Source organism: Castanea sativa, chromosome 3, assembly GCF_040712315.1.
Source record: "Castanea sativa cultivar Marrone di Chiusa Pesio chromosome 3, ASM4071231v1".
NCBI lineage: Eukaryota > Viridiplantae > Streptophyta > Magnoliopsida > Fagales > Fagaceae > Castanea > Castanea sativa.
This window is the reverse complement of record NC_134015.1, coordinates 12,375,705-12,387,595: the sequence shown is the minus strand read 5'-3', so window position 1 is coordinate 12,387,595 and position 11,891 is coordinate 12,375,705. Positions and strand designations below refer to the sequence as shown.

Genomic DNA, 11,891 nt, shown 5'->3' with positions numbered 1-11,891 from the left:
CAAATTACATTGTTTAAGGCTCGTTGGGCCTAAGCCCGTAACTGTTCTTGGGGCCAGGTGCAATTGTGCACTTACAGTATCAATAAACTTGACCCCTTACAATCATTAAAAAAAAAAAAACTAACCGATATTTACTACCGCTATCAATTATTTAAAATTTGAGTATATCATTCAAAATCAAACTTGAGGCTTCACTTTTTTTTTTATTATTGTTTTAAAATAAAACTTCTAGTGTTATTCGATTTTAACTACTACACTAGTCTTTTAGCAAAAAACTACTAGACTAGTCTGATAAAAAACAAACTAGTACGATATCTTTAAAGGTACGGTTTTACAAGTGGGAATAAAAATCTCTTATATTTTATAAAAACCAATTCTGAAAAGCCCCAATTCTATAAGACTCTCACTGTTTCAATCATCACCAAGTAAAACCAAAAGTGAGGGAACAGAGAAAAAAAGAAAAAAGAAAAAAAAGCAGAGCATCGCATTCACAAAATTGCATGCAATTGTTGTCTTTCTCCGACCTCGGACTTCGTCTCTGTAAGTAAAACCGTTAAACTTTTTTCCACCATTAATGTTTGACTTTTCAGTAAGTTTTTTTTATATTTTTGGTAATATATTAAATACATTTATTCATTCAAGCAAAACGCGCCGTCTTTGTAGTCTGTACAATACACTAGTATTAATTATTATTTTTTAAATATTTACATTTATTTATTTATTCATCCAAAACAAAAAAAACAAAACTATATATTTCTTCAAATTCTCTCTAGGGTTTGGATTGCTTGGCTAGGGTTTTAGAGTTTTCGGTCTCTAAAAACACACAAAAAATATAGGTTTTTGAATAGTTGAAAAGTGAAAACAGAAAAGTATAAGAAAGTTGTTTTTTCTGGGTCAGTACTGTTTTTTATATCTGGGTTTTGAAATTTTTTTTTTTCTAAAGGGTTTCTTGCTTTTCTTTTTTGGACAAGAAAGGTACAATTTTTATGTAGCAATGGAGAAAGTGGCTTCAGATTTAAAGCTAATAGGTTTGAAGCAGAGTGGTTTGAGGAAAGCGTTTGAGGCCTTGAATGCTCAAGCGTCTTCAATCCTCTTACTCACACTTCAATGGAAAGACTTGGAGGAATACTTGGATTCCACAAGGAAGTCCATTGAAACCCAGTTCAAAGAACTAGAAGAGCGCGAAAAAGAGATGGGTTTGAAGGTGAAACAATTGGGTTTAGTGCAGAGTGAGCTTGGTGCAAAGGAAATTGAATTGGGTTTGGTGCTGGAGAAGCTTCAGTTGAATAAGGAGCAACTGGTTTTAATGCAAAAATCAATGGGACAGTACTCTAGGGACCTCAAGTTGAAAAAAGAGGAACTGGATTGGTTGGAGAAGTCGTTTGTGGAGTGTTGTGACAAATTGGGATTGAAAGAGAAGCAGTTGGAGACCGTGAAGGACTCGTTAGATAAGTATAGTGATGAAGTCATGATGAAAGGGAAGGAAGTGGAGTTAGCGAAAAAAAGAATAAAAGATTGTGCTGAAAAGTTTGTGTTGAAAGAGAGGGAACTGTGTGGGGTTCAAAAGTTGATTGAGGAGAAAGCAATGGAGCTTAAGTCAAAGGAGAAACAATTGGAGTCTATCAAAATATTGATTGAAGAAAATAGTGAAGAGCTTGAAGCGAAGGAAAAGCAATTTGATCAAATAGGGAAGTTAATCAAAGAGCGGACAATGGAGCTGAAAGTGAAAGAGAATGAATTTGAGTCTATTGATGGTTGCATTAAAGAGAGTTCAGAAAAAATTAAGTCAAAAAAGAAGATATTAGATTTGATAGAGAAGAAATTGATAGACCAATCTAAAGAAGTTCAGTCCAAGGAGAAGCAGCTTGATTCAGTCGAAGAATTGTATAGAAAATTTTGTGAAGATTTTGAGCTAAAACAGAGGGAGTATAATGCAATCCGAAGATCTATTGAAGAGCTCAACGAGGAACTTGAATTTAAAGGAAATCAACTGAATTCTAGACAGAATTTGATTAAAGAGTGTGACAAGGAGCTTAAATCAAAACAGGAAGAGCTTAGATCAATCCAGAAAGCAATTGTGGAATGCTTTAAGGAACAAAAATCAAAGGAGAAGGAACTTTATCTGGTAGAAAAGTCCGTCAAAGAGTGCACTGATTCTCTTGAATCAAAAGAGAAGCAACTGAAATTTGTCCAAGAAACAGTGAATGAAGGGCTCAAAGAACTTGAATTGAAAGAGAAGCATCTTGCCTCACTCAAGAAGTCAATGGACGAACGTTCACATAATCTTGAAATGAGAGAAAGGCAAGTCAAAGAACGAGTCAAGGAACTTGATTTGAAAGAGAAACAATTTGATTCAATAAAAAATAATCTTGAAATGAGAGAAAGGAAAGTCAAAGAACGAGTCAAGGAGCTTGAATTGAGAGAGAAAAAATTTGATTCAAAACAAATATCATTGAAAGAGACTATAAAAGAGAAGGAATTGAAGGGGAACACTAATGACCTTCCTATTCAAGTGATGACCGAGCAACATGAACACGCACCTGCCAACAATGTTATTGTTGATCCTTACCCTGCATCTTTGAGATCCCACACCACCATGGATGGACGAAGTTTGCAGTTGCTCTTGAATAAGAATTTACAAAGGCATGAGATGGTGCGTGGTGAAGTCTGTACAATTCTTCAAACAGCATCTGACCCTTCGAAGTTGGTGCTAGATGCAATGCATGGGTTTTACCCTCCACATTCAAGGGAGGGAGATATGGTGTTTGATGTGAATATTATCAGAAGGAGTTGTATTCTTTTGTTAGAGCAGTTAATGAAAACCTCAAAAGTTGTTAAGTCTCAGGTGAGAGAAGCAGCAATGAAATTGGCAGTTGAATGGAAGGCAAAGATGAAAGTGGACAATGATAATGGTTTGGAGGTTTTGGGTTTTCTGCAGCTCTTGGCAACATATGGATTGGGCTCTGGCTTTAATGAAGATGAGCTACAGAGTCTTTTTATCACTATTGATCAGCATAGACTGGCACCTGAATTATGTCGAACCCTTGGGATCATATATAAAGCACCTGGTAATCTCTCTCTCTCTCTCTCTCTCTCTCTCTCATTTTTAATTTGATTTGCCTAAACTTCAAGGCTAAAATAGGCGATCTTATTTTTTTTCTTCTTTTAATCTATTGTGAATATTTGAATTAGCAATTGTGATGTCCCTAATGTTCTTTGAAATGAGAGGCTTATACATCTTTCTTATTTTATTTTATATAATTAAACCAATTTTGATAATATTTGTGCCCTTTAGACCTCACTGAAAAGCTTAAAAATGTTAATGACCCTTCCTTATGGGTTTGGGACTTTTTCTGTCATTATGTTGTGTCAGATTCCATTCCTTTGTGGAGGACTGCTGCCATTGCCCTGGGACTGGTCATGGGATAAGTTTTTCTGCACATAGTTAATCCATTAGTTGTTGGCAGCAATGATATTTATTGCAAAATGCCTTGTTTGAACACTTTAATGTCTTATTAGGCGTTACCATTTTGAGATTTTAATGTTTAACACTATACAGTTTATTCATTCATCAGTTATTTAGTTATATTCCTGGGATGCTTATTGATTAACACACTATCTTCACTATTTCCTTGTCCTCCCCCACATTAATGTCTAACACAGCTAGTAATAAATTATGGTATAATTGTGATAATGATTCTAAGGAAATAATCCAGATATGCTGTCCCTTTCTTCCTTGAGTTTCTGATGATTTGCACTGCTTGAAAGAAAATTTAATGCGATAAGTATGCTTTATATTCAATACAGAAAATTCTAATAAATTACCCACTGGTTTCTATTCATTCTACCTGTCCAGTGGCCAGTGCTCTTCATTCCCAAGTTAAAATGGAGCAGCTTGAATATCTACCAGCCAAAAATGTTGCTTGTTCTTCTTCTGTAAATCTTCAATTAAATGCCACCACATATGGGAGTTTGCAGTTCCTGAATGAGCAACTGAATGGGGCTGATTTGACATGCAACGAAATATTAGCTTCTCCTCAACTGTTATCGGACCCAGCAAAGCTTGTTTTGGATGTGATGCAAGGCTCTTTTCCTTATATTTGGGAGAAGGGAGACACAGGTTTTGAAGCAGGTGTCATGAAGAGCTACATCTTAATGCTACAGCAGCTTAAGAGTCTCTCACCACAGATACCTCCACAAGTTAAAGAAGAAGCAATGAAACTGGCGGTTGAGTGGAAAATGAAATTCACAGCCAGTGCTATTAATTCTTTGGAGGTTTTGGCTTTTTTGCTGCTTCTAGCTACTTACGAATTGACATCTTCATTCAATAGAGATGAGATTTTAAAGCTTTTTGAAGTTGTTGCAGAGTATAAACAGGCTCTAGAAGTATGTCAGACCCTTGGCTTCATAGATCAGATTCCTGGTATGTTTTCTTTTTTTGATAGGTAAAAATATATGCATTCAAGAACACTACCTTATGCAAAAGACATAAGGCAGAGAGATAAGAACACAGGGAAAAGAAAGAGAAAAAAGAGAAAAGAGAAAAATAAACTAAGTACATAGGAGAGAACAAAGAAACATAGGGAGGGAATCACTAAAGGTGAGTCCCCAAGCCCTAGACCAATCAAACAGAGTGCCACTAAGAGAGGCCAAAAGCTGGTCGTCTGAGCTTTCCATGTCCTCAAACGTCCTCCTATTGCGTTCCCTCCAGAGACACCACATCAAGCATAAAGGAGCTAAATTCCAAATGCTAGACGAGTGCTTTCCAGGCCAATTCCACCAACTGAATAGAGTATCCGCAATCGATCTAGGCAAGACCCAGGAAAACCCAAAAGATCTAAAAACCAAACTCCACAGTCGAGAAGCCTTTCCACAATGTAATAACAAATGATCCGCCGTCTCCCCATTACTGCGGCACATGATACACCAATCGACAAAACTCAACCCTCTTCCCCTCAAATTATCCCCTGTAAGGATCCTATCCCAAACAGCAGTCCACACAAAGAAAGAAACACGCCGAGGAGCCTTAACCTTCCAAACCCCTTTCCAAGGGAAGATAATAGGCGCGGAGCTTCTCAACTTATTGTAAAACGAACGAATATCAAAGACCCCGTTCTTTGTCAACTTCCATAGCATACGATCTACATTTTCGGTGGGAGGAAGATTAGAACCCAATGTTCGGAGAAAATCATCCACTCCACCCATCTCCCAATCATTAGGACTCCGAATAAAACGAACATTCCAGCTTCTCCACTCCTCAATCCCCAACCGTTCAAGAGAAGAGGCCACCGATGCCTCTTTATTGGATGCAATCCCATACACGCTCGGAAAAGACAACTGAAGAGGAGACTCCCCACACCAATGGTCAGTCCAAAGCTTCACTCTATCCCCCACCCCTACCTCAAAGTAAGTATTCTTGCTAAAATCCTCCCATCCCATGCGGATACTTCTCCACAAGCCACACCCATGCGCCCCTCTACCTAGCTTGGACTTCCATCCCCCCCAATCTTCCCCAAACTTGAGGGCTATGACCCTTCTCCAAAGCCTTGTCTCCTCAATCCCAAACCTCCATAACCACTTCCCTAGTAAAACTTTATTAAAGGTAGTTAATTTCCTTACCCCTAACCCACCATTTTTCAAAGGTGCACACACCTTGTCCCATCCCACCAAATGTAGCTTGGAGTCCCCCCACAAGAAATCCCTTTGCAACCTCTCAATTTTATTGGCCACATGCGTAGGGATGGTAAAAAGAGACAAATAACAAGTGGGAAGATTAGATAAAGTGCTTTTAAGCAACGTTAGTCTTCCACCTTTTGACAGATACAACTTCTTCCAACCGGCCAACTTACGCTCAAAATTCTCCAAGATAGGATTCCAAACAGTAGGGGACTTGAAGGACGCCCCCAAAGGCATACCAAGATAGGTCATAGGCAAAGATCCAATCCGGCAACCCAAAAGCTCTGTTAAGACATGAATATTAGGAACGTCCCCAATAGGAACCATTTCACTTTTCAGCACATTAACCTTTAGACCTGTCACTGCCTGAAAACAAAGAAGAAGCATCCGAATATAAAGAATCTGCTCCTCATCAGCATCGCAAAACAGAATCGTGTCATCCGCAAACAATAGATGCGATACACAAACCCCTCCCCCCCGTCTACCGTGGGCCCTAAAACCTCGAATTAAACCAGCCCCTTCAGCTCTTTGCAGCATCTTACTGAGAACCTCCATCAAAACCAAAAACAACATGGGCGAAAGCGGGTCCCCTTGTCTCAACCCCCTCGAACTCCCAAAAAAATCAGCCGGAGTCCCATTAAACAACACCGAGAATTGGGCTGTAGATATGCATGTGCGGATCCACCTACACCACCTCACCCCAAAACCCATTCTCTTCAACAAATCAAGAAGAGTCTCCCAGTTCACATGATCATAAGCTTTCTCAATATCTAATTTGCAGATAACCCCCGGAATCTTACTTTTCACCCTACTATCTACACACTCATTAGCAATGAGAACTGAATCAAGAATCTGTCTACCACTCACAAAATTGTTCTGAGACTCAGATATCTACTGATCCAAAACCTCTTTCAAGCGATTTGCCAGCACCTTGGCCAAAATCTTGTAGACACTCCCCACCAAACTAATAGGTCTAAAATCTCGAATATTGGAAGCACCATTCTTCTTAGGGATTAAGGCTAGGAATGTTGCATTCAGAGATTTTTCAAACTTACTGTGTTGATAAAACTCTTCAAACACAGCTAGGACATCTCTTTCCACAATTCCCCAACACTGGTGATAAAAAGCCAAAGAGAAACCATCAGGACCTGGAACTTTATCTCCTTCCATCTCTTTGACAACTCGAAGGACCTCCTCATTTTCAAACCTCCGTTCAAGCTAGTCCCTCTCCAACCCTTCTATCTGAACAAACTCCAATCCTTCCACGAAAGGCCTCCACTCCTCTGTCTCCTTGTACAAATTTTTATAAAACTGTTCAGCCTGGTCAGCCATCTCGGATTCGTCTTCATAGGTAACCCCATTCACTTCCTGGTATGTTTTTTGAATATTGAATCTACCCATCATCACTCCATGTGCATGTCTGTATATGTTTGTCCTTTTTTTTATTAGTAAGTTAAACATGTATCCAGTGGGTCTTGAATCTTCCACCTCACCCTCTATCACATTCTTATGGGGAGGGGAAATATCATTTGAGTTAGAGCTCATTGGCCCATCATGCTTTTTTGATTTTTAGTTTTTGTGCAATTTATAGCATTTATTTTCTAGGCTGGTTGAAACTTCTAGAATTCTGTTCTTGTCTGTGATTGGAAGAATATTGTCCTTGGGGTTCTTGAAGGGCTGCAATTTGCTGACCTTTGCCCATTGATGAGATGTGCCAACTTGAGTTATTGGTGTGCTGTGTACATTACTTACTTTTCTGACTGATGAGTGAAGAAACCATGCAATAGTGATTTGTTATTTCTGTGAGAACTACTCTTGCAATTTTATTGATTTCAAGATTTGTTTTATGGGTCCATAACTCCATACATGTACAATCGATGCAAGAGTACTATGGTTTTGATGGTATGTTGAGTATAGAGTTAATATACTTTTTATATTTGGCTCTTTATTTTACAAGATTTCTTTTTTCTTTTTTCTTTTTTTATCTAGGGAAGATTGATAATTTTTGTAATTCCTATCAATTAAGGATATTTTAGTCTTTGAGTTATGCTTAAAAAATTCTAAGTGTGTGGGGTTTAGTTTCTTTAAGTACAAGTCAATTTTAGTTTGGATATTTTGACGGCGCAACCATAGCATGGTTAGAGAAACAGTTTCCTATTTGGAAGTCTACGGTTAAGGCAAAGCTCAAGAATAAAGTATCCATAGTGGTGTATTAAGTTTTATGCTTTATATGGTCGTTCTAGAGTTAAGGGTATTTTAGTTAGTCTACAATTATTGGGTATGGGCCATAGTTATGGGCCTTGGGTTTTCTTTATTATATTAATAAGTAAGTCTTATTTTGTTTACTTATCAAATATGTGTGGGTTTTGGTTTAATTTAAGGTTTGGTTTACTGCTCAAAGTTGAAGTTTTCTGCTCAGAAAAGTTTAAAGAGTAATGGTCTATATAAGTATCTTACTATACTCAAACAAGTCAGAGTTGATCAATAAAATATTGTGTTTTGAGTATAGGCAAGTTGGCCTTAGTATTCTGTTTCCTCCCTTTGTCTTCTTTCTTGTGATATTATGTTCACAAAACTGTTCATTCACACTGTTTTTGTGTAGTGTTAACACTCACTGATTTGGAGAAATTCTATATCTGTTTCTCTCTCTCTCTTCAACCCTAAATTAAATATTTTTCCTTTTCTAGTGAACCCATATTCGTTCTCGAACCCTAATCCTTCTTCAAAAAGGTTCTAAACCCAAAATCTACAAATCTTCCTAAACTTTAACCCACCACAAGCGCACATAGGCAAGTTCTCCCATTTGTCCTATATCATTTTTGTTAGGTGTTTAGTTTGCTAGTCATTTCTATTATACGTGCGTTTGGTTTGCGCGTTAGTGTTTTTTTTTTTATCAGCTGAGTGCCTCCCATGAACAGTGTAAATAGGCAAATGAACAGTGCCAAACAGTAATGAACAGTACGAAAATATTTTTTTATTATTTTCAGAAAAATAAGCGGTATCCAAACGCACGCTATGTGTTAATTGGGTCTGCCTGATGCATTTATCCATACCAGCTTCTGTTATTTAGGTGGTGCTTATATTTTAATCATATGCATATTGGAACTTCTATGGGGCAGTTTGATTAGCCTGCAATTTTTTTTTTTACATTTTACAGATTTTATTAAGAATCTTATTGAGAGGAAGATCTATATTAAGGCTGTTAGATTTATTTGTGCCTTCAAGTTGGTTGACAAGTTTCCACCAGTACCACTCTTAAAAAAATACTTGGAGAATTCAAGGAGCTCTACAAAGAACTCATGCAAGAGAAAGAAATCACTTGAAGAAAAGGTATCCTGTTGCTATCTTCCTCCTTTTCCATGAAATGCCAACTTCCTAGTGTAGATACTTTTGCCCATCTTACACGTGAATGAATGCTCGCAGGATAAGGCCGCAAATAGAGAAATAGCAGCTCTAAGAGACGTCTTGGGATGCATTACAGATTACAACCTTGAATCCCAGTTCCCACCCAAGGACATTGAAAGACGTGTTCTTGAGCTTGAAAAGCTAAAGGTAGAAAGGAGAAATGCTGCATCAACCTCTGCCGTTGAATTTGGACCAAAACAGCCAGATGTGAAGAAATGTGATAATAGTGGTTCAGCCTGCAAGCAGCAAGCGCAGCCGCAGAATAGAAACAAACGGGCTCGAACTGCCGTCTCCACTGTCAGACCCCATGCAATGCCAGTTCCTGCTCATGCCATTTCACCTCACCATTATGGAACAGGTGCTAATGGAGGCCATGGGCATTTTGGTTATGCTGGCAACTACAGTCTTTCTCCTTATTTGGGTGCTGGGCAGCAGTTTGTTAGAAATCATTACTTGTTTCATTCCTGACCTAAAGCTAAGCTTTAATTTCACAACCTAGATATGCTCACTGTAACAGTCCAATGTATAGTGGAGTAATTTTGAAAAATCAGTGTATAGTGGTAACCTTGGTTGGCCGTTTAACATCTTATTACCCATCAGCTTTAAATCACTTTATAATCCAGACTTTTGTAGTGTAGAGAGGCAAGACATGAGTACATGGTAATAGAAAAATTTTGAAATCTTAAGTTTTACATTATGTATGTATCATTTATGGTCTTTATTGGGTTTGCTTATACGTTATGGTAAGTCTACTATTGGAGAATCAATTGGGTGAAAAAATGGCATACATATCAATGATACCATTCATTCATGATTAAGTGTGCATGTCAATATATGGTTTTCCAAAGTAATATAGTCCCTCACTAAAGCATTAGGGAACTCTTTCAATGATCTATTTGGATGACCGTTTGTGCAACAACGTGGTTTTGAAAGTATCTGACTACAAAAGATAGTGTAGGCTTGTTGAGAATGGACAGTGCTCAGCTGTGGATCTTTTATCTTACATTTTGTCATTGCTGTGAATGGGCTTACATGAGAATGACCCATGCAACTGAAGGAGACTTCGTATATGAATGCAAGTAACATCAACAAATTCAATTTGACAAACTTTGTCTCTTGTTATCTAAAGATGTTAATTTGGACTAGGCTAGAGAGCTTTTTATGATAATCTCAATGAGTGAAATTATTTCAAGATTTGAGTAGTCAAAATTCTTATGGTCAAATATACACTGCATTATTCATGGACCCGTTTTCGTTAGTGAGTATTGCTAGAATCAAATACTCACTAGAATCAACAAACAATCGCCATAGCCTTCTCTTCAAAGAGGAAAAAGTACTGATCCGGGTGGAGGAAAAAATACCAATCCAGGGGGGTAGTGATTTAAGAGAGAGAGAGAGAGAAATAATATTAAGAACTAACATAATTTAATTTTTCCATAAAAAAATGATTGACCCGCCAAGCCAACTCATCCCAATTCGATTTAGTCACATGGTTTTGATAATTTAGTCAGTTGGACTTCCTGGTCTTTGTTCTCTTTTTTTTTTTTTTTTTTGGGCTGGTCTTTGTTCTCTAACCCAATGGATTTTGACTTGATTGACACCCCGATCGTCACCTAGTATCTAGACTTATTGTCATTCCTCTCCTATTTCCTCACTTCGCCTTGCTACCTCACTGACCTACAAATTAGTGGTGAACCTAGACTTATTTTGCAGGGAAAACCAATTAGTAAATTCGATGATTTTTTTATTATTATTATAGAAAAATCACAAGAGGGAAGAGGCAATTTTTAAAAGCCCAAGGGGCCATCTCCACCCCCTTCTCCCAATCCTCACGATTGCACTCAAACCATTAGATTTTTCAAAGAACTCAAATTTCAATAGATCTAACAAACATCTTGATCTTCATCAAATCTAATGATTTAATCTTCTTCGAATCTTTCAGGTCCTTACTTCAAATTACAAGTCTCAACATCTTGACTCGCTCCACAAGATAATATAATGGAATTGACAATTTAATTGTCTACGTAAGTTTATTTTATCAAATAGTAACCCAAGACTTATCATTTGACTTCGGTTGAAATTTTTCGAAATTCAAAATTATACTAAAATTTATGGACAAAACTAGAATTTTAACTTTCCAAATAGAAGGAGTGAATAAAGAAAATGACAAAGTTTAGCTACAAAATTGGTTGTAATTTAAGGCTACAAACTCACTTAATAAAATAAATATTACAACATATTTTGAAAATCTAACCGTTGAATTGCATGTTCTTTATGTCCTTAATACACATGTTAAATTTTGTGTCAATCGGATATTATTTACTATATAATCTATAAGCTTATATTTTGTACATAATTTTAAATTACAAAAACTTGCAATTTAAAAAATTTATTGATAACATAGCTATTGATTTTTAATTTTCTTGAAATTTTGCAAGTGCGGAGGATATAAGAAAAACATGTAATTCAATGGTGGATTTGTCAAAATTCACCTCTAATAAAAAAAATATTAAATAAGTTTGTAGCCTAAAACTACAACTAATTTTGTAACTAAACTTTGTTCTAAAGAAAATAAATTTCATGTAAATCCAAACTAACATCCACTAAATATTAACAAGATTTCAACAAAAAGAAAAGTAAAAAAAGGAATATTTCAACTAAATCATCTAACAAAATGGAATTTAATATTCTTTTAAATTCTAAAATATTTGAATGGGTCACGTGCCCATTTTATTTTTGGAATCTTTGTGCTAATTTTAGTTTTAGAGGGGGTCTAGTTTTAACTCTCAATTCTTGAGGGGTCAAAATAA

The 11,891-nt window shown here is 36.8% G+C and overlaps 1 protein-coding gene across 1 annotated transcript; it reads left to right on the top strand.

The window, feature by feature from the left end:
- Nucleotides 1-394: 394 nt before the first annotated feature.
- Nucleotides 395-9,771, top strand: LOC142626927 (uncharacterized). The gene is made up of 5 exons (XM_075800656.1): nucleotides 395-540; nucleotides 976-3,068; nucleotides 3,857-4,423; nucleotides 8,834-9,006; nucleotides 9,100-9,771. Exons 2-5 carry the CDS (start codon nucleotides 995-997, stop codon nucleotides 9,547-9,549), a joined length of 3,264 nt encoding a protein of 1,087 aa, XP_075656771.1. The 5' UTR covers nucleotides 395-540; nucleotides 976-994; the 3' UTR covers nucleotides 9,550-9,771.
- The last annotated feature ends 2,120 nt before the right edge of the window (nucleotides 9,772-11,891 follow it).